Below are 23,869 nucleotides of genomic sequence, written 5' to 3'. Positions count from 1 at the left end.
TCAGACTGCTGGCCGCTTTGCGGGCAGGAGAGAGGAGGGCAAAGAAGAGATGAAAAGCAACTGGAGGGGAAAGGGTGCCAGCGATGATGGAAACGGTTGCTGTCCTCAACAAAAGGCCTGGTGGAACATCTCTGCCTTAAAGCCCTGTGGGATTGCATAAGGTCCCGCAGGGCCCTGATGTCATTTGGCAGAGTTCCACCAGCTTGGGGCAAGGACTGAAAGGGCCCGGGCCCTGGTCAAGGGCTGCCAGATAGCTTTAGGGCTGGGAACCACCAGCAAGTTGTTATCTGAAGAGCGTAATGCTCTTCCAGGAACATAATGGAGGAGATGGTCCCATAGATACATTGGTCCCTGACTGCCCAAGGCCTTGTAGGTCAATACCAAAACTTTGAATTTGACTCGGTATTCCACTAGGAGCCAGTGTAGCTGGTGCAGCACTGGCTGTATATGTGCCGTCCATGACGTTCCCATGAGCACTTGTGCCACCGTATTCTGGATCAGTTGGAGCTCCAGGTCAGTTTCAAGAGCAGGCCAGTGTAAAGCAAGTTACAGTAGTCCAGCCTGGTGGAGACCATTGCATGGATTACTGTGGCTAGGTCAGGGTGCAACAGGAAGGGGGCCAATTGCCGAGCCTGGCAAGGATGAAAGAATGCCAGTCTGGCAGTGGGTGTGGAAGAACCCAAAATTGCATCAATGTCAGTGGTGCCCTGTCAAGAGCAGGCAACCTATATCCCAACTCTGAAGTTTCCCTCCCCAGGCACAGAACCTCTGTCTTTACTGGATTCAGTTTTAATGACAGTTGGTGTCAGTTGCCAGAAGGATATTTATAATAAGATCGAGAACCAATTACAAGAAGAGTGGATTGTGTCATCACAGACATTGGGAATTGTTGTTATTAGCCCTTTCTGAGTTGTATAGTTAAATGATTTTAGAATTGTTTAAATTCAAATTAGTCACGTTTTATTGTAAATTATGTATTGATTTTATGTAAGCCGCCCTGAGCCAGCTTTGGCTGGGAGGGTGGGGTAAAAATCCAAATAAATAAAATAAATAAAATTTCAACCTACTCCGCTTCAACCACCCAACCATGGCCTCCAAACCTATGGCCAGATTACCGGGGGCAGTATCTGGGTGGCTGTCCAGTAACAGATACACCTGGGTGTCATCAGCATATTGAAGACAGCCCAGCCCAAAGCTTCGCGCTAGCTGGGCGAGGGGACGCATGTAGATGTTAATCAACATTGGGCCCCCTGAGAGACCCTGCATGTTAAGGGATATCTGGAGGGCACAATTGTACAGTTGCAATTTTTATTTAAAAGTATCAATCAGAAAATGAAAAGCAATACACAGACTTCATTAAAAAATGAAATAAAATTGGATATTCACATGTATATATGTAAAGAATCCAATACACATTCACTGATGCTACTCCCATATTTTTATTACTGGTTATGTAATCACAAGTTTTTTGTTCAGCATGTATCCTAGAATTCCTGTAATAATGTAAAAAATAAAGGACTCAATCCACTCGCCGCAAACATGCAACACCAAGTAGGTCTGCTAACCTCCAGGTAGCACCCAAACGTCCCTGGCTATTACAACTGATCTCCAGATGACCATGATCAGTTCCCTTGGAGAAAACAGCTGCTTTGGAGGGTGGACTCTATGGCATTATATATGCTGCTTCCACCCCCTCCCCCAAGTCCAGCCCTCCCCAGGCTCTACCCCCCCCCAAAAAAATCTCCAGGCATTTCTTAACCCAGGGCTGGCAGCCGTAACACAAACACATAAACATACAGCCCAGTTTTCCCCCTCCCCCTACCTGCATGTGGACAGCCCCAACAGGACATTAGGGGGAAAGGAAGGGAGACCTGTGTGCATCTCTCTCCCTTTCTCTCATATTTCATCTTCCTTTTCTGACAGATACAAATTATTGGTGTTCAAGATATTCTTCTCCTACCTAAGACTCAAAAATGGCAGTAACCAATAATACAAATTTAACAACAAAACGCACAGTGGTTTTATGCTGTTGTCAGGAAGTTATAATGGAAAAAAATTAAACTTCTGCTGCAGATGGGGAAAAGTGGCTGTTTGCTGATTACTGTCTTTGCCTCAACAGTTTTATCAGTATACTACCGTGTTTCCCTGAAAATAAGACACTGTCTTATATTTATTTTTTCTCAAGAAGACACACTAGGGCTTATACCACAAATGCATAGAAATCCTGCTAGAGCTTATTTTTGGGGTAGGTCTTATTTTCGGGGAAACAGGGTATGTGTCAGATCATGACTAAAAAGTCCAAATTTAGAACATGTGCATTTACAATCCTCTGTGCCTGGTCCTGGTGCAAGACAAACTTGCCAGTGGAATAAGAGGAAGTTCAGCACTGACTCAGGCATTAGCTGATCGCTAGAAAATAGGGGGGCAGATGCAACAACATCATGTCTATTTTGGTACAGAAGGTTCTGGTTGCATTCAGATACAGGACAAACTAAAAAGGAAACTGAAGTACTTATCAGGAAATGGGCCTAGCTAATGCAAAGGCTTTTACATGCCTACCAAGAGCTCTCAGACTATTACAATAAACCTACTGTTCATCCTGCCAAAGCCCATTTGTGCTTCCCCACACCCAATCCATGACTTCCTGCCAACCCAGTGTCATGCTGCATCGTTAACTACTGGTAGTCTGAGGAAAATGTATCTGCATGGTATATATATGACAGTGAGAACATCACAGCCATGCAATTGCTGCAAGAACATCAAAAATTCAAGCTCTTCTTTTGGACTTCTATTGTGGATCCAGGGCCTTTCTTTTGCACACCCCTGTAAAAGCTGTATGCCTTTCCATTACTACTGAAAACGTACATGCTTGTAAATTGCCACAAAGTTGTCCTATAATTCAGTTGTTCCTACAGAAAAATGTATTACTACGGCCTGATTGCAGAAGCAAGGTCAGGAAGACAGGTGACTTGACTATTGAAAGACATAGGCTAACCTCAGCCCTGACCATACTACACAGCTTTATAAGAAAATAATGGCACTTGTGAAATGTTACTGTAGAGGATTCTTTGAAATCAGTCAAATGTATACAGAAGAAATTGTAGCATGTCAGCCAGGGTGGCTGCATGGATTATCTCACATACACTCACTATGACAGTCCTTACTGTGACAACTGCGGATGGCCAGTTCACCAGGGGAAAAACTCAGTCCAGAAAGATAAACAAATCTGTGTGGATCTGGAAAGGAAGTCCTTGTTGGCAGTTCTGCAGCTAAATTCCTAAGACATGATGTGTACTTCTCCAAAGCATTGAAAGTAACAATTAACAGACTGCTCGCAGAATGGGAGGATACTTACAATGGAATATAATGGACAACAGTAAAGTATCAAACAACATATGATACCCAATCAGGAGCAATAATAGTTGAAGGAGGGGGAGCCAAAGTATGTGCTTGACTTTACACAGGGTTACCAGATGCCTTCTATTTAGAGGACATCTCTTTTGGGCTAGTTTTTTTTTTAAACAGTTTTTTTAAAAAAAAACTGATGAAAATGTCTTCTTTTGGGGTTGGAAGGTTAGGAATATTCCTAATTAGTAGCAATTATCTCAGCTTAAATAGTAAGGGTCTTTAAAATGATATTTATCATAGTGATCACTTGTTTGAAGAAGTCAGTCAATAGTCCCATTTTTTGTTTTTCAAAAACCCTAGCACATTTGGAATTCAGTGTTACCACAGGAGTGAATGGTGTTGCTATGTAGCATAGTTGTACTACTATATATTGCCATTGGTGGTGTTGGAAGGCAACCAATCCCAATGGTGGAGTGAAGAATGTTCAGAAGAAAAGTGACCCTTGCCCAAGATAACAGGTACATTCAGGAAGTCTTCCTCTTCTCCACTTGACAAAAGAAGGACATCTTGGGGTATTTAGGACATCACCAAGAAGCCGATCCAACCTGGGAGGGATCCTTTCCCACAAAACAGCACAATGTCTCAGACCACCTTGCCACAGAACTTGCTAACTGAAGAACACAGCTGCTAATGCAATTTAGGGTTGCCAAGTCAAAAACTCACCGGCAGGAGAGCCTCGTGGGGCTCCGGGAGCCGTTCTCAGATGCGCGCGCATGCGCCGCCAGCACATCACCAGAAGTGACGCGCGACATCAACCACGTTGGGAACATGGCCCGGATCGCTGGAGGAAAAACCATAGAGCCACGCTGCGCTTCAGGGGGTGGAGTTCCCCCCAGAGCCCGATTCCGCAGCGGCGGAAATCGGGCCTCCAAAGCGGGGGTTTACCTGCCCCCACTTGGCAGCCTTAATGCAATTTAATCCATGTTGAGGTGTTTGTCAAAGGTGGATACCAATATCCAGGTCCCTGCAGATGTCAGCTACCAATGCATTTTTGTGGAAAACTGCAAATGTGGTAATGGTCTTTAATAAAGTGCACAGTAATGCCTTTTGGTGAGTAGGTCAAAGATATGCATTTCGTAAACCATCTACTCAGGGTGGATTTAGATATTGGTTTTCCATTGATGACTGGATGGCATGCCCCCAAAAGACTGCCTGACTGCTGGAAAGGATTGGTGGGTCTTAGGCAGATGTTCAAGGCCCACTGCAGATCCAGGGTATGCCATTCATTTTCCATGGGGTGCAATGATTTCAGGCTGAAGGAAAATTGATGTCTTGTGTGATGGAATGCTGAACAGCCCTAGAGAAGGAAAGTGGAGGTGGGATGATGAACCACTTTATATTTATGAAACTGGCAGATGCCCTTGGCTGTGGATAAGGCTCCCTGCTGAGAGAGAAAAACTTGAGGGAGGCTTTGAAAGCAGGGGATCTGAAAGGTGGTCAAATGAATACCAGAAGTACAACATGAAGTCTTCAGGAAGGAAAGTGGTGAGTCACTGGAAGGGAAGATAGCATCACCCTTGTTAGACAGCACTTCACCTTGGTGCTTAGAAACTGGAAATCCTTCCGTGTTATGCAAGAGAAATGCTACGGCTTCCAGGGCCTCAAGGAGTAGAAGCCTATGTATCCTGTTTGCCTGGCCCATGGTGGTTGAGGAGCGGTAGAAAAGAGGGGGAAAGCAAGTAAGATCACCAGCTTTGCTTTCACTTGAGCAGATTTTTAAGCCTTTTTCTGCAAAGACTGAACAATTAAAAACCCAGCATTAGATGAGTACAAGGCACTGAGCAACTTAAAAAAAGTAGTCTCATATAACAGTTCAGGCTATAAGTAAACTATAAAAATGATGTTAAAATATCAACCTTTTAATTAAAAGTCTGCATAGAAAGAAATGTTTTGGCCTGGTGCTAAGCAAATCTCAAAGGAAAAGGAATTCCACAGGCAACTGAAAAACCTTCTGTCTGGTTGCCCCCTGTCTCACCTCTGAATGTGGGGCACTGAAACGTGGGGCTTGTGAAGAAAATCTCAAATGGTAGGATGGACAGTGAAGGAGGAGGCACCCTTCAGACATTTAGGATGCAGTACTAAGAACACTTTCCTGAGAGTAAACCCTACTGCCCAAAATGGGACTTATTTCTGAGTAGACATGCTTAGGATTGCTCCCTTGGGGTCTTAAAGGTAAGAACCAGCACTTTGAATTGTGCCCAGAAACAAATGGGCAGCCAGTGCAAATGCTTCAGTGGAACAATAATATAATCTTTGCATTCTGCCCCTGACAGTAGCCTGGCTGCCACAATTTGTACAAGCTGAAGTTTCCAGACAGTTTTCAAAAGCAGTCCCACACAGAATGCATTACTATAATCTAAGCAGGATGTAATCCGAGCACGGCTTACTGTGACCAGATCACCCTTTTCAAGAAACAGCTGAAACAGGCATAGCACTATATGCCAAAGAGGAGATCTGAGCCTTCAGCCATAGGCCAGTAACCCCAAGTTACAAACTTGCTTCTTCAAGGGGAGTGTAATCCCCTCTGGGACAGGTCGTCTCCTCGGTCCTCAAGCAGTTTTGTCAGTGACCAATAGCACCTCAGTCTTGTCTGGACTGAGCTTCATTTACTGCCTCTCATCCATACTATTATTACCTTCTCCAGGCACCTGTTCAGTACTCCCACTGAGCCATCTGACTCAGGTGTTAAGGAAAAATAGGGGTGTTTTCCACATATTGGTGGCATCTTACTTCATATCTATTTTCCATATTACTTTTGAAAGATCTAGACAGCCTTTTGGGACATTCCTCCAAAAACAAAGATCCATAGGAAACTATATCCTGGGCAGTGTTGATTAACCAGTTCACATGTAGCAAAATTGCCAGAACAGCCCAAAAGTTGGCTTACTTTATTTCTGTCATGATGTTGTCCACGTGTACATTTAAGGACAGGAACAGACACAAGTATGATTTTTGGGAATACAGATGCATTTCAAAAATACAGCCAATGAACTATTCCATATTAAAATAGACATACATATACAATCAGAGCCAGTTCTTCATTTGTCAAAAGTATGACACATATCGAAATCGAAGATATAAATAAATAAATAACTATAAAATAAATATGCACAATTGCATATAGTCACACAGTACAATGCAAAGGGTAACCCAGAAAATGGTTGGAAGGCACATGGAGTTCTGGCGCTGAAACATCACGATCTGAGCACTACAAGCGAGCTGGCTCTCTGGGCCACTGCCTGCAAACCATATGTAAGCTATTCTGGGCTTCTTAGTGGGAGATAGAAGCGTAAATAAGAGTATACATCATGGGGCTAAGCACACCCTCATTATTGCTTTTCTTCCCATTTGAATTTGTTTAAAGACACACTTATTCTTGCTCCTCTGCAGTACTTAGCAAATCATGTGAGGTTCAAAAACAACTGGGGGTATGTGATTCACGATTCAGGGGGAAAAGGAATAGGCTAGTTTCTAAGAGATAATACCAATCTAAAACAGAAGGGGGGAAAACCCAACCCAAAGAAACAATGAAGTACCCAAAGCTTGGGTAAGAGAAAATTATGAAAAATACATTAAACAATACATAGAATTTATTCCAAAGTGCACAAAAACTCTATTTTAAAAATACATGGACATTCTGCCCTTGATGCAGCAAATATTTAAACTACAAAGTCCTGAATCTATGCAACCCGATACAGTTAAATATCTCTAGGTTAATAGCCTTAAACCAATAAAACAGAACCATCAATTCCATATCCCTAGATTGATAACCTTGAACCACATTAAAACAGGACCAAATGCATTTCAGCCTCTAAGGCCTTCCTCAGTGGTCAAATTATTGTATACATGCACACTACAACATATAAACTTGTGTTAAAGTAGCAATACAGAGCCTGAATAGCACTCTCAGAACACACTAGATGGAGCCACATATTCACAGTATAGTTGTGTCTCATAAGCAACAGTACTGAAAACTGAGGCAGCTTCCTATTTCCATCAAAGGGCTTTTTGACAAATTAATTATTTATTTATTTTATTAAATTAGATTTACTAGGCCGCCCTTCCCTGCAAGCAGGGCTCAGGGCGGCTTATAGCAGTGTTATCTGTTTACATACAACTACATTTAAAAACAATCTAATAAACAACAATAAGTAAAAACAATGTATGTACCCTTAAGGCGGCAGAAAATCCTAACTCCCCAGTCTTCCTGAGGGAGGGGCTATGGGGAATGAGGAACCATGCGAGTAAAATAAGAACATTTACTTTCAGGGATTTGAGTGGAAACTGTGAATGTTTGTGAGGGTAACACACAACACATGAAATTGCTTGCACCGAGTCAGACCATTCGTGATTGTGATATTTGGATTATTAAATATATATTAGGTGTTTATCCCCCCTCTCCCATAATAAAGCATTCTCTCGCACTATTCCTATGGATACTCACCTGAAAATATTAAATTACAACTTCAAAACTGCCAAGCTTGGCTAATATTGTATAATTGTATAATTCCAATCCACTCATTAATATTAACTTTATGAAACAATCTTTAGAAAAGGAATTTTTCAGCTGACTTTAATTCTTCAGTCTTGACAACACGCTACCAAATGTTTAAATTAGTTTCCCGATGGTACCTACCACCAAAATCCTTATCGTATACCTCACCACAGCTGAGTCCAGGTTGTTGGAAAAAATGCAGGTCAGTTGGAACTTATGTCCAGTCCACTGTTGGTTGACCTGCCCAGTGTTGATACCTTTTTGGCAAGCAATTTTGGAAACAGTTACAACAATGACAGGGATGACACTAGAATTTATTCCGGAATCCCTCCTATTAGGAGCAAATTGGAGTAAAGTTATCCTCAATGGATAACTAATGTTACCGAGTTCCTTTTATAGGCCACTAAACTTGTCATAGCTTCCTGTTGGAAAATCTCCACTGCCCCAACTCTACAGATGTGGCATACATGTCTACGGAATCACTATGTTTTAGCTAGTGTTTTAGCTAGACTTACTTTAATTTGAATCAGACAATATCAACTGGAGTTCAAACACTAAAACTTAACTCTGACAGGATTAGACACTCAGTCTAAACTCTCTTGCTCATACAGCCACACAGGCTAAACTCCAACTGTTTCCTCTGTCATACAGACTCTCACACAAACTCTCCACTTACTTTTAAATTATATTTACTATTCTTATGTCCTTAATTTTAGTAAGATCTATATGAACCTTTTAATGGTTGATGAAATATTGATATTTCTTTCTCTTCCATTTTGTATTTTTCTGTTAAAATTGAATAGAATTAAAAAATAATAATTTAGGCACATTTGTTGTGATAGGTAAAGGTTATACTGAGGTTCTCAGATCTGCTTTGGGTGGTTGCATTGTGCAGCTTTCAGACTACTAGAAAAGCCCTTGGAAATAAGAAGTCAGTACGATTTTTCAGCTCTGAAAGAAACTACCTTCACAGAAAGAAGGAATGAAGGGACTTAAAATAACATGGTCAATAATATAATGCTCATTATTCCAGCCTGATGTGGAATTGTACAGTTCCTACCACAGTATGTCAAAAGGATATTGCGGAGCTGGGAAGCGCAGAAGAGAGAAATCAAAATTATGAAGAGGTTGGCTGGATCAATTAGCTCACAAGCCCCAATACTTGGGAACATCGGTTCCTCAGCATCACCTTTGGCTGAGCAAATGTAGAGGTGGGTTGGGGAAACCCTGACGTCTAGCCTGAGTCTGGGACTTCTCAGTTTAGAAAAAAAAAATAAAAAAGAAAAGGAAAGGAAACTTTTCTTTGGAAAAATAAAGCCTCACATCTCTGTACCTGAAGATGCTAGGGATTGTGCCTGTAACCTTCAGCTTAGAAAGCAGGAGCAAACCACTTGGGGAGATTCTTGAGCTGAGTGTGTGGGATATTTATTATTTTTAATATATTCATTCATTATTAAATAAATCAAAGCAAATAACATTACCATCTTGCAGGATTTCATCCCATCTCTGATGGTCACATAAACTGTTATGCTTTGTTTCAAGCAAAAACTCTACACATGCAACCAAGTGACATTATTTGTGCAAGGAAACCACTATCTTTTTATCAACAGTCACTGTCAGAAGTGGAATTTATTACCAGCTGCACCAAGGGGACTGGGGTTACTGACATAGCTAATTATTGGCCTTATTCCTTTAGAGTGGTTTTTTTTAAGTCTCAAGTGTGTTCCTTCTATAACACTCCCCCTCATCCCAGTATACCTGACAAATATGGGGAAACTGAGGGTTGTAGACAGCCTGCACTCCCTACATGGCAACCAGTGTTAGAGGTATATAAAAGCCTATGTGGATAGTATACCCTCTAGAATACTTCTTGTAATGTAAAAGTGCATACTGAGAATAGAGTGAGTTTCCTGTTGGGCATGCCTTTCAAATCACAGGGGACTCAGTCTTCCTAAAAAGCAGAGCAAGGGTTCATGACATTCCTAATGCATAACTCCTGGCAGTACCATCCATGTCAGCAAAGGAAAAACATCCCCTAGCATATTAAGCAAGGAATGTTTCTTTGACAGCGCAACCTTTCTACAGCAGTATGCAGTTATACTGACAGCAGTATGCAGTTACACAACTGACCATTATTGACACTACTAGCAGAATAGTATGTACGATATTATCAGGAAGTATGTTCAAATTTTACAAGCAGTTTGCCAGCTACACCAACTCCAAAGTGCCTCTTAAAATTACAGAGTCTAAGATTGGGTACACAGTTGCTGGAAGGGGTGTGTGTCCCACAACGAAACACCCTAATGATTATTTAAAAACAAAACAAAATCCTGAAAAGCATGATATTCACATCTGCTGTTTTCCTGCTGGCCCAAAGCAAAGGGCACAGCACAGCAGTGCGTATAATATAACCCCTAGGGCTACAGGACTTCCTGCTATTTTAAAGAAAGAAGGGCATATGCTGAATACCAGATAGGTGTGGCCACTCTGCAAAGAACCTCAAAGAGGCAAAACTACTGCAATCAGGTGCAGCAGCACAAAAGGAAACAGTATCATGGGATTCAGCTAATGTAGGTCACACCTTGCAGACCCACAGGGGAAAAAGAAATGCACTACCTTCATTCAGCTGCTTCACTGTTTTGTGCTACATTCATATTCGCCTCTTTTCATTGAAAGCAAATAAAAACTTGATTAAATAAATAAATAAATAAAATAAATAAAGCTTAATTTCCAAATGACTTTAATGCCCGTAAATAAGCCACACAATACAGTAATATTCAAAAGCAGCTCTTTTCAAAGCTGAATATGCAATGCCTATGTTTATTCCATTCCTAGCATTAGTCCCAAGCGTCTGAACTAGGATCCTCTGTGTATTATGCTTTAAAAGGAACACATCTGATCCAATCACGATTCAAGAAGAGTGTTGTTTCTCCCAGAGGGAAAGCAGCATACAAACTGGCATCTGTGGATAAGATTAACTCCCTTATTTAAGTGTACAGGTAGGAAACTGCATCTCACACAAAACAAATATTCACTAGTATCATTTTGATCAAAACGTTTTAAATCCAGCAAATCTCTAAAATAAGCTAACAAAAGAAATAACTAAAAAAATTATCTTTTTTGCAAAAAATAAAAGTCACAAAGAAAGGTGTTATTTTGGGCAAATGTCTGAACATGTATATTTAGAACACTTAGAACACAGGATATCTGCCAAGCTTCTCCTTTTTTCTGCCTGTGTCTGGTTGTGCTTCCTTTGTTTGCTTCAAAGATGGAGTAGCCACCCATTTCCCCAATGCATACCCTATCCCACAAAAGATTTCATTAAAATGCATTGGAAACAAAGCACAGCTGCACTCCTTGCATCTGAAGCCAGCAACAATAAACCCCAGGCTTACTGAAGACCAAGGAGGCACCTTCACTGAAAAGCGTTTCATTGCATCAACAATAAATCAGGGTGGAGTATGAAGCCACTGGGAAAAAGCATCTGCAGGGCACACAACAAGAAGAATGCACAGACTACTGTTTTTCACAGAATCCTCCCTGTGTTTTCCATCAGCCACTTCATATTTAAAACAAAAATCCCTTAACTAGTTTGTAAGCCTGAGTTTCCATTTTTATAGAGGAACTAATTCTGCTTTCCCCCTGTGCCAGTCAAAACAGAAGACGCACCCAAAATATGCAGCAAACAAAACTATGCAGCAGGCAATGTGGGCATGCTGCTGTCCCTGCTTTTGAAAAATAAAAAAGGAGAAGATATTATTATTCTAATAATAATTTTAAAACTACCTAGTTCAAAAGCCAGTTGGTCAGATCAATTCCTCCCAAAATGACAGACTTTCCAAAGCATGGCAAAAAGTGCTCAAGCATCCTGAAACTGGTCAAGGAGGGTCACCCCACCACACGTTTGTAAAAGAGAATGTCACTAAATCATCAGTGTGCCCAACAGACACAGACCACAGCCACTACCCCCCATGGATGGGGAAGATAAGAGTCTATCAAAACAGTCTGAGCAATGAAGATTACAGAGATTAATATCAATGCCACTGCAAACAAGCCAACAGCATAGTAAAATCCATACACCAGTCAACTGTACCAATTACAAAAGTCCGGGATTTCTCTCTTGAGGTCATCTCTGTACGCACCCCTCCCTTTCAGCAGGCTACTCAGCTATTTACTATCTGCATACGTACACACACACCCCAAAATCTGAGGCAAGTCTGCACAGGTTCCTTACAAAACCCAGTAACACAGAGGTGGAGGTGCAGTAAATTGTTACAAAACAAGTAAAGAAGACAGACAAAGTGGGGGGGGGGAGGGAAGATGGGTTAAGAATGCCTCACATAAATTAACGTAATAAGGGGACGGGGGAGGGGTGGTTGGAGAAGAGGTTAAGCCACTCACCGTTATCCTGGGGATGTTCTTCTTTCCTTGGTAACCAGACATGATGTGAGGCAGTTGCTGTAGGGGCAAAGCCGGTTTCCTACCCTCCAACGTGGGAGCAGCACCAGATTGTAAAACAGCTCAAGATCAGGTGGAACAAATGGTGCTCGCTTCTTTCCTCCCTTCTTCCACTCCTTTTCCTTCCTCTCTCTCTCTCTCTCTCCCCCTTTCTGTCTTCCCCCCACCCTTCAGTTCCACACAATAGTAAATCCTCTCTCCCTCCTCTTTTACGAATGACAGCTGGGACCCTGTAAGACAAGAATGGCTGATGAGGCGACTCCTCCCTTCTCCTTCTTCCCAGTCTCGCTTTCTCTGTGTATTGATTTCTCTCTCTGCTTGCTTCATCTGCCTCACCCACTCTATAGGGCCGTCATTGCAATAAGACATAACGGCCACTAGAGGGTAATAGCGGGGAAAAATCAAGCTCTTTTTTCCACAGGCCCTTGGAAGCTTCAGAAACCCTTTCCTAGAGATGTCCGCTATTGTAGAATCTGAAGCCACTAAACACAGACAAAGCAATGAAGCATTCAAAAAGAATAGATTTCCAGAAACCTACAGCAAATAGGAGCTACAGCTTCCCGTATTAATCGCCACAGACACATGATGAAAGTATCTGGAGAAATTCCATCTCTTTGTGTGAGAATGGATTTCAAAGCTGCTTCCCTTTGTATAGCACATCATCATTCAAAAGAAAAAATGTGTTATGCACTAGAAGAACAGCAACCAATGTGGCATTTGTACCACAATAAGCCACCAATAAAACATTCTGGGTGAAACCAACCTTCCAGCTACTTTTCCTTTAAATGAAATGTATTTTTATAATGCATTTTTATTCTGCCCTTCCTTCAAGAAATTTAGAGTGTTGTACAAGGTTCTTTCTTGTTCTATTTTATCAACACATCAACCCTGCAAGGTAGACTAAGCCAAGATTATCTGGCTCAAAGACACTCATTAAGTTTCATGTCAAGCAGAAATTTGAACTTAGGTCTAGTCTTCAAGATTGCAGGCGCAAGTAATTGTACTTGAACCCAGCAAAGCCGGGCCCGGGGTGGGGGACTGTCCTCAGATTTTCAGACAACTAATATATTTCTTTTTTGGTTAATCTTTTGATTGTCAGGAAAACAATTTTTATGTAGAAAAGGGCAAAGATGGAACAGGACGATAAAATGTCCTTCTCGAATCCATGTACAGGGCAAGTACATTTGACTTTTCTTTACATGTGCACTGAATAGTTCTTGTTACATTCACAAGTATGACTGAACATTTGCTTGAAACCAGACATTTATCCAGGTACTGGCTTCATTTGTAAAGTGAACGTACATTAACTTTTTCTTATAAACCAATGCATGCACATACACACAAGATGTACATACATTCACTATAACATGTGAACAGCGCTAATGCTAACTGGGAAATAAAGTAGTAATCAGTGTATTTTACCACTAGCGCACATGGTTCCCTTCCTCGGCCGCGATGACCTGGCTACAGTGATCCATGTGACAGTCACCTCAAGGTTAGACTACTGTAACGCTCTCTACATGGGGCTGCCTTTGGTGCAGATCCGGAAGCTGCAGCTAGTGCAGAATGCGGTGGCCAGGCTGATGATGGGTCTCCCCAAGTGGGAGCACATCCAGCCTGGACTGAAAGTGCTGCACTGGCTGCCAATAGCATACCGAATCTGTTTCAAAGTGCTGGTACTTTAAAGCCCTATACAGCCAGGGTCCGACTTACCTGAGGGACCGCCTTTCCCCACATATACCCCCAAGAGCACTTCGGTCCGGGGCACAATATCACGTGGTGGTTCCAGGCCCCCGGGAGGCAAGGCTCGCCGTGACTAGGGCCAGGTCCTTTTTGGTGGCGGTCCCACCTGGTGGAACGAGCTCCTGGAGGAGATCAGGGCCCTGCGAGACCTTATGCAGTTCCACAGGGCCTGTAAGACGGAGCTCTTCCGCCAGGCTTTTACATAGGGGCCGCTGCTACCACCGCCACCAATGATGTGGACAACATCAGGGTTAAGGATGGCCCGGGAAGATCTGCCACAATTTTTGCATGACTGATACCACCGGACTTACTAGCTTGGGATCGGCTATAGGACATCATCATCTCTGGAGAACTGTCTGTTTACCATCATGACATACATCCGGGGACCATCTTGCATTCAACTGAGTATTATTGTTGTTGTGATTAAATGTTATTGTTTTTATTGTTTTTACCGTGTTTTATATGGGTGTTGCCCCTTGTAAGCCACCCTGAGCCCGCTTTGCAGGGAGGGCGGGGTAAAAATCCCAATAAATAAATAAATAAATAAATAAATAAAATAAAATAAATGGCAATACCAGAATTACTCCTATATGTGTTACACAATCCAGGGTATGAAGTCAAGCAGACATAGGCTAGGGTTAACCAGCATACCTACAGTAATACATCTGCCTATGGAAGATGACTTTCTAGTCTTCCCCCTCCCGCTTCGACTCAAAATAGGCTGCAGCAGAAGGTGGGAAGAAAGGAAGTCCCATTTCACAAGCAGAAATTTTTCTGCCCAAAAAACACTCCACTGGATCCAGTGCCTAGCCTAGTAACCTACTGATGAATGCAATGCAACCTAATGCAAGCAAATAATTTGTCATTACAGCAATCATCAAATTAAAACATAACAAGCAGCTACAAAAACAAGTTCCACAAAGCAAATACGCATCACAGTCTAACACAGTGGTTCCCTAACTTTTTCAGGACCCCACCCTCTTAGTTCCAGAAACTCATCCCCAGTACCTCCTACCCTATAAAAAGCATTATTCAGAATAGTGGATTGCACGACCCACTAAGGAAGATAATAACAATAAAATTCAAAACAGTAACAATTAATTGCGCAGTTATTCAAAATCCAATTAAAACTTTCTAGTTTAATTTATTCAACAAAAATTGATGAATTTGATTTAGTGATACCAGCTTTTCAAGTCTGATAGTCACCTAGCAAGAATCTTAGATTCAACATTTAGAAACTACTTCACTGTACTATTAATATTGGGCAGGCAGCAACAAAAATATAGCTAAAAAGCGCACTTTAAAATCAACAAGTTCAGTAACCAAAAACACAGTAAAATAAATACCACAAACAATATTATTATGTTAAGGAATACTGGTCTTAGAGCTGTGATGGTGTATTTACTAATTCCGATAGTTTCTACCAGGTTTCAGCACTATGCAGAGCCTGGTCAATTGTAAATAAATGAACAACACAGTTGTAGGGTCCCACTCTAGAGACCTTGCCTCTCGGTGCCCCCTAGGTAATACCACCGCCCCCCAGGAGGTGGTACCACCCACTTTGAGAAACACTGGTCTAGCATATGCCCATTCTTGCTGCTTAGCATTTATTTTGATAATATGAAATGAGAATTTTCACATCCTGAAACTTTCAAATTGTCTCACTTCTACAAGCCTTTGAACCAATGTAAAGAAATCAAAGCATGCAAGGAGATGTAAGCTTTGTTTTTATTCTTATGTATACTGACAGTCCTCTATCCTTCTTTTAGACAGACTCTTCACACATTTCTGACACACAGAGTCCAACATTCTATTCTTGCTCCTCACTCAGATCCTGTGTTTTGCATTCATCTCACCTGGCATGCCACAGAAAGCCAATTCTCTTTTAAGACTAAAAGTCAGCCAAGGATTCTTAGAGGAATAGCTTATACTTAAGGACTAGGAATTAGAAGAAATCCCCCACCTCTTCTTTTACAGCAGGTGGTTTGTTTGGCGAACACAGAAAGTTTTCTGATTGCAATGAAGAGATACCATTAAACACATAACCAAAAAGATTATTTGAAGTCAGCTCACATTCTTCACTAAAGCTTCCCTTCAAATATAGTACAAAGACAAAATCTACACACTTATTTAATGAAAATTCATTGTTTCTGCAATGTGCAGAAACGTAAAGCTTGGAATAGAGACAGGGTTCAAAGTGCTGCAACTGAGCCAATCCGACTGAATGTTAAGAGACCCCTGGACAAATTCTGCTCTTAAGGAGGAGAGGTGATTCTCTGTCCATCTCATCACCCTTGCAGTCTCTCACTGAAGAATACAGAAACAAGTGCCCCCTTGCCAATTCATATGTGACTTGCCCTTCGTTGTTGTGTTCTGTCTTCACACAGATATTCACCATCAAAATTTGGACCAAAAAAGAAGGGCTAAATGGATAGCCTTCAGTTCCTGAAAGCTGATATTTCTGGAGACCTCTAGAGGTCTCCAGGTGTCCTGGACATGACCCAAGGAACAATGGGGTTCCCCAGCCCGAGACTTGCATTGGTGGTGATATGCACATCTGCCATCACCAACATCAGCTTACCCCTGAATAGATAGATGATCCTCCACTAACCACCATTTTAGATCTTGCCAGAGGAACAACTTCACCTCTGCTTGAAGGGGCTACTTGAAGACTATAGCCTCTTGGAAAGACAGCTGGGTTCACTGCTGGATATAGCAGTGAGCTCTTGCCCAGGAAATTCAGTCTATTGTTGCTATCAGCTGGTCCTGTAGTTGTGCTGGAAACATCAAATTCACTGATGGGCTGAGTGCAGTATTTGAACTGCAGCCATAATCTTTGTTTCCTTTTCCTGAGGAAGGAAATATTTGCATAAACTAAGTCTATTATGTTTCCCAGGTGTAGAACTGACAGAAAGGGATTGAGTTGAAACTTTTTGCACATCCTGCAGAGCTCCTGATTTGAATGGTGACCCAATGAGAATGACACACATTCAGACCTATGAAATCTCTGTTACCAGGTTTGTTGACCAATTCAATTATTTTAATTTGGGTTAAATTTATTATACAATTGGATTTATTACAAAAATTTCACAATTTCATTTCATTTCTTTTTAATTCAGAATAATTGGTGGAATTGATATGGCTATAGCTATGGCCCATCACTAATACCAGATACAATTACAAAGATACAAGGTAATTTTATCTTTGAAAGAATCATTTTTCAATCAATAATGATTTTATATAGATTTGGAAGTAACAATGAAGGTTCCCCCCCACCTATTTTTATTGTTATAATTTCAGGAACCAACATCTGGTTTCAATATATGAGTACTAAAGATCTTGTATACAGGTCTATGAATGTGTGTCTATACTATATTGATAATTGTGACCACTGAGGAAGGTCCTTAGGGGCCGAAACGCGTTTGGTCGTCAGTAGGAAAGTGTTTACCCATCATATGTATTAGTATCTGATAAGTTTTTATAAGTCTGATACTTAAAGATGGGTATCAGTATATGTTTTAACATGTGTACACCCTAATAAATATTTGTACTTTTATAATATACATTGTTAGCTTATCCCTTTTGTTCGCAGTTTTATCTTGAATTTCTTCCACCACCACCACCCCAGTTTTTGTTAGCTATCACAGCAACCAACAACTCTGTGAACACTCAAGAGGCTGACAACAGGCTGACGCAGAGCTCTAAACTGAAATGCCTTCCTTCGAAACAGAACCTGAGGAAGTGCTGGTGACCTAAATAAATCAGAACATGTAAGTATGCTTCCATGAGATATACTGACATAATGAAATACTCTGGGTTTCGGCTACAACCTTGACTGTTTCCATCTTTCTGTATTCCAGAAACTTGTTGAAAAACTTGATGTCTCATACAGCTCTCCAGTCTTTGTTCATTGAGGAATTGTAAACCAGATGGAATAGACACCAGACCAATGTACAGGCTCTATTGCTTTTATTTTCAGGAGATGAAAAATGACATATCTTGGGGACAGTAGGTAGCAGTCCTAGAGAAATTCTAGGGAATATCCTAGTTAGACTGTGTTGATAACCTATCTGTCTGAGATGGACTTCTCCCAGGCCTGAGAAAAAAGCTGCACCTGGACGACCCCAGTGGTGACCTGGAATCAGTTGCACTGCTGATGCTGTTTGCCCCCCTGAACTGTCTGGAAGACTGAGGTGTTGAGTGGTTCTGATCAGAGGATCTGTACCTTTGGCATGGCTTGTTCCTAGATGACCTATTGAAGTCATTGCAGAATCTTGGGAGAGTTCTGCAGTTGCAAGAGGACTGGTTGCTGTAAAATTTTGGCTTCCTATCATCTTACTTAATAGAGAAGGACATGGTCTTCTTATTTCATCCAGTTCATCTCTGAACAGTTTACCCCCCACACACAAGAGCCAAGATGCTAGGATGGCTTTGGCTGGGGCATCTGTTGACCAGTACTTGAGCCAAAGGCTTCTGTGCACTGAAACTATTGAAGCCAAAGCTCTTGCAATCAGCTTCACAGAGTCTAGGCTAACATCAGAAATGAATCCTCTACTCTAGTTTGTTAATATAGCTAGAAAGGCAATTATTAGCATCTGGATACTCTCTGATCAGTTTGTGGAGCCACAAAATTGAGGTCCTTGTCATGAGAGATGTGGCAACTGAAATTCTGATGGACTGAGCCATGGACTCATGGGATTGGCATTAGGGCCATGTTACTCTTCCTATCCATGGAATCCCTAAGAGAGCCTTCCCCATCCTTAGGCAATGCCCAACCTGAAGGAAAGCTTGCCACAGGGGCATCCACTTGGATCTGTAGGAGCCTAGACTCTTTGGGTGGAAAGAATAAAGGTATTTGGCATGTCTCAGATACAGTCTCTGACTAGCTGAAGAGGCCCTTTCCTGTTGTATTTCAACCTTGAAGAAGGAAAAGGGAAAACAGACCCCACTCCTTAATTCTGGAGAATACCTCAGGGGTTTTTTTCATCATCACCATCATCACCACCATCACCACCCTTGAAAACCACCACCCTTGAAAACTCTAGAACACTCTGCTCTAGGTGCAGAGAGCTTTAAAATTTTTAGCATCCAAAACAAGAAGCAAGGAAGCTCCTCCTAGGAGAAAAGCCTCTGACTGCTGAGTTGGTGGGGTCATCCTCTGAAATTTTCCCTTTCTGAGATTCCAGCAGAGGCATCAGAGTAAATGATACAGTCCTCACTGTCCATGGCTACTGACTCCTTCCTTGCTGATTTAGCCTATGAAAACACTTTGCTCCTTAACTGTCTGAGCTCAGAAATGACTATGGGCTTGTTTTGTGGGTGTGGGGTGAGAGGTTAAGGCGAGGCCTGTCTAAGAGCGCTTACCAGGGCCCTTTGCTGTCTGCTCACTTTTTCCCATGTGCTAGGAAACAAAGAAATTCTCCATCTATGCCTGAAAGCCAAGAAGGAATACAGGAAGGCTCCTTTCCCCACATTCCTGTAAAGCCTGCAAGTCTCCCCTTCCTGTGAACTCAGTCTGGATTCCACCCACTTGCTAGGCCTAGCCCCAGCAGTTGCCCCCTGCAATTCTTGAGCCTCAAAAGAGCACTCCTGCCTTGATTTGGGTAGCCCAGGCAAGCCCGATCTCACCAGATCTCAGAAGCTAAGCAGGGTCAACTCTGGCAAGTACTTGGATGGGAGACCTCCTTGAAATACCAGCAGTCGGGAGGACAGGGGCAGGCTTTATTCAGCCACCTCTCTGAATATCCTCCAGGCCCCCAGTAGGGGTCAGTCACCATGGCTTCCAGGTGCACACACTCACATGTTATAAATGCAATACAAGGACACACTTAATACATGCAGTGTATTTCACACCATCTTTGGTGTGGGGAGGGGAAGGGAAAGGAGTTTGTAAGCCGCTCTGAGACACCTTCGAGTAGTGAAGGGTGGGGTATAAATCCAATCTCCTCCTCCTCCTCCTCCTCCTCTTCTTCTTCTTCATCTTGTTTCTTGCAACATACCACATGATCAGCTGTTATTTGTAATGAACCTGAAATAAAGTAACTGAATGGTGCTGCACTTCTAAAAGAGCTGTAGAGGGAGCCAAGAGCTAACTACATACTATACTCCAATGGGTACAGGACAAATTCTATACCATTTTTTAAAAAGTAGTTTCAGGAAAGGATAATTTAGAGAACTGAAAGAATAGACAATACACCTGAAAGTCTTCAGATGAATTTGGAAGACAGGATCAGAAAAAAAAATGTTTGCTTTTTCAAGAATTAGATCAAAATGTGTTATATTTATCCTCACCAACTTGCAGGATATGCAACAAATCTGAACTAACTTCAGAGGAGTCTATAAAGTACATGAAAAGCCATGTTTTTCTTCCTTATGTGCATAAATTGTTCACATTATATTCACAATAAACCTCTGCACATTCCATTGATCTTTATCCATTCAATTTTTGCTTGATAGATAAAACTTCTGCTGCATCCATTAAGAGTATAGCAACACACTGGAAAAAGCTTTCACCTTTGCACTTATGCCACCTCTACCAATTTTGATACACGTTTTATTTCCTGCTCAAATACACAGTCTGTGTCAGTTGACTGAAAGTTCACCACGACTTTTAACTCAAAAATTATCAGCATAATGTTCAATGTTCACCATTGGTGCATTTTCTTTCTTTCTTTCTTTCTTTCTTTTTTAGCCCCCCGAAGGGGAATTTTTTATTTGCTTTTCTATAAAAGTACAACAGAAATTGGGGAGGGAGAATCTACAATCTATAGGAAAAAGTAAAAAGAACCTAACTAAAAACCCAAGAATGGAGGTTTTACAATGCTTAAAACATAGTTGTTACTCTTATACAGTTACTTTCAAACATGAAGAGTGTCCGCCAATCATCGCTTCTGCTGACAAAACCTGCTTATCTGACTGAACAGAGAGTAATTCCAAAGCTATAACACACATAATCACATCCCTTAAGAAAAAATTAGCATCTCCACGCTTTACTCGCCCCCCCCCGCAAAATCATTAAAACCAATGTTCCCTCCGTCTTCGATGTATCTTCTTTCTTCAATTTTCTTTTAGTTTTTATAAGTCCGGATCTGTCCATTCGTGATATAAACCAAGTTCCTTTTTTCCTGGGACACCTTTGCTTCCTTAAACGTCTTAGATCAAAAGAGTCTCTCCCTTTGCTGCAACAACAACACGCCCATTGGAGACTCCAACCCCTCTCCTAGCAAGTGGATCTTATAAAGTTAGGATAGCGAGCCCTTTACTCCAAAAAACCGCTTTTCAATCAGCTTGCCAGTCCAGCCACAGAGAACCAAACCCTAGCGTCTCCTTGCCACTCACACATCTCCATGATTAACGCACTGTCCCTTTAAAAGTGTAGCTGCTTTTAGTACAGATCCAGGTCGCTTCTCACTTTAGCCACCAGAGTGCCCACGATTCACATTAAAGACAGAGTCTATAGTTAGGTCACAACCTAATTTTCCACTGTCCTCCTTGTTGAAGAAAGCATTGATCCCGCCTCCCTCTTCGCCTCTTGTCGCCATCTTTTGGGGATGTTTACATCAGCCGAGAAAGAATGCCAAAGTCTCTAAGGTCTGTTTAAACACTCCGTTTTCTTTTAGAAAAACTCTCCGCTACAGTCCATCGCCACAATTCGATCAGTCCCTCCATCCTTGCTTTCGCACTTGCCCAAAATATCGGGAGATAAGGTGTCCCCTCCCCCCTCCGTTTACACGCCCACAATAGAGGGACTTCACTTCTAGGCTTTAGCGTCCCGCCTCAACGGCAACTCACTCATCAATCCCCGAATCAATCCACCAGGTTCCAAGACGGCCCCTGGGATCACGCCAGGCAGAGAAAATCGCCAAACATCCAAATGCTTGTCCCGGTGGTCGCTTCTAATTCAGTACTGGGAATCAGGGCAGGACCTTCAGGGCAGAGAGTAGCCCCCCTGTACTGGCTGCCGGCCGGATGCAGGGCTCTCCAAAGCCCTGCCTATGGGCTTCATGGGGGAGCGTGCACAATCACGCTCCCTCCCAATCCCTGATTCATGGCACACGTCTCTCGGAGGACCCCAGAGACGCCGCCATTGTTCAAAGCGCCAAAGCCAGAAGTACCATTGGTGAATTTTCAAAAGGCATATGCATACCTGCAAGGTAAAAATATTTTCCAACATGTATAGTGGCCACATGAGAAGAAAAATTGAATCATATACAGTTAAAAATTGTGCAACTCATCCAGTCTCCTCTTTAAGAGCTTCATTATATATCTAATTTGGAACCAGGCTACAGAGTGTGGATTAATAAATGAAGACAGAGACTGAGCAGGGATTTCTCAACAAACTGGAAGGAAGCCCCAGGTTTGCAGACAAATCTGAACAAATAACAAAATGCACTGAGGGATTAAAGTTCCTCAAAATAACAGCAACAACATATGTGGCTTTAAGAAAAGAATGCCCACCATGTGACTACATTCTGAGATCTGAGTGGCTATTTGGGGGTTGCTAAGAATCCACAACAATATTGTCCAGCCTTTTAAGTCTTGGTTTCTATAAAGTAAAAATGTGAGGGAGTCTTGAAACGCATTTCACTCATTCCAAACATATAGTATGAAAAAGTCCAAGGACTTTCTCAGTGTTTTCAGTGGAAAAATTAGAGGAGAACTGAAATAAATCCTACAAAATATTTGCTCTTTTAGAATGTCTAAAATGTTTTTATGACAAAGCTTTTCTCACTCAAAACGTATTTCATGAGAAAGTCTGAGAACTTTTAAATTTTTTCCAATGGAAAAACTGGGATATTTGGGGCAATGCTGAAAAAAATTCTACAATTTCTCCCTATTTGAACAAGTGAAATGAAAGGCAAGGCTGTACACAAAACGTTTAGTAAGAAATTGTTATGTAAGACAATCTACATCATTAGATTATGACAAGTGGGGACCCATGATACTTGCGGGGGGGAATCACTCCCCCCATTGCTGTTGATTCCCCACATCCTGACAGTTTGTGGAGGGAAGAGACTTATGGGAGAATCTGTTATCCCCTCCCAATTACCGAGCCTGGCATAATTCTAAGCCCCAACACCAACTATCGAGCCCAGTATTCCCCCCTTGCTGCATCCAGGTCCCAAGCAGCTGCTGGCCTCCTCTGCAGCTGTAGCGGGGTCTGGTGCAGCTGCTGGCCTCCTCCACCTCTGCCAGGCTCAGTGTGGCTGCTGGCCTCCTCCACCACCATGTCTGGGTCCAGCATGGCTACTGGCCTCCTTCACTAATGCAGCTGGACCCAGTGAAGCTGCCAACTTCTTCCACCACTGGAGACAGGCTTGATGCAGCTGACGTCCTCCTCTGCCACTGCATCTGGGTTTGGTGCAGCTGCCAACCTCCATTGCCACCAAGACTGGACCTGGCATGGCTGGCCCAAGATATCTGCTGCCAGGCCAGGCTGGAGCTGCTCCTTCTGAGCCACTGTCAGGCTGGGCTGAAGTGACTCCTGAGTGCAGACAATGGGTTGGGTTTTTTTTTAATTTGGAAGCCAATTTAACCCCCCTGGTGTATTTTTTTCAGACTTTTCTGGAAACCTGGGGAGTGCTTCAAATTTGCTGAAAAATCTGTTTAGCCGTGACTTCCGGTTTAAGCATTTTGCCACTCGGACGCGTCTCGTCTCGCTCAGATGGAGACGTGCTAAGACCTGGGTGACGGGAGGGGTTCAAGTTCGCCCCAGACCCCCCCCCCCAGGGTCTTTGTGGGAGCCCCCCACCCGGGGGAGCAGAG

The 23,869-nt window shown here is 42.3% G+C and overlaps 1 protein-coding gene across 2 annotated transcripts in view; it reads right to left on the bottom strand.

Moving 5' to 3' along the window:
* The window catches only part of DPYSL3 (dihydropyrimidinase like 3), a 118,369-nt gene that overhangs the window by 50,821 nt on the left and 43,679 nt on the right, over positions 1–23,869 (bottom strand). Inside the window, exon 1 of one of the 2 annotated variants that reach the window (XM_015418161.1) lies at positions 12,305–12,650. The exons of the other annotated variant lie outside the window; for it this stretch is intronic. Within the exon in view, the coding sequence (XP_015273647.1) occupies positions 12,305–12,346 (42 nt within the window). The 5' untranslated portion in view covers positions 12,347–12,650. Of the gene's footprint in view, positions 1–12,304; positions 12,651–23,869 lie in introns of those variants that run through there. 2 annotated transcript variants of the gene reach the window in all.

The sequence above is a fragment of the Gekko japonicus genome, unplaced genomic scaffold, assembly GCF_001447785.1.
Source record: "Gekko japonicus isolate JY-2015 unplaced genomic scaffold, Gekko_japonicus_V1.1 scaffold1877, whole genome shotgun sequence".
Taxonomy (NCBI): Eukaryota; Metazoa; Chordata; class Lepidosauria; order Squamata; family Gekkonidae; genus Gekko; species Gekko japonicus.
This window is presented reverse-complemented; position numbering and strand designations above follow the sequence as displayed.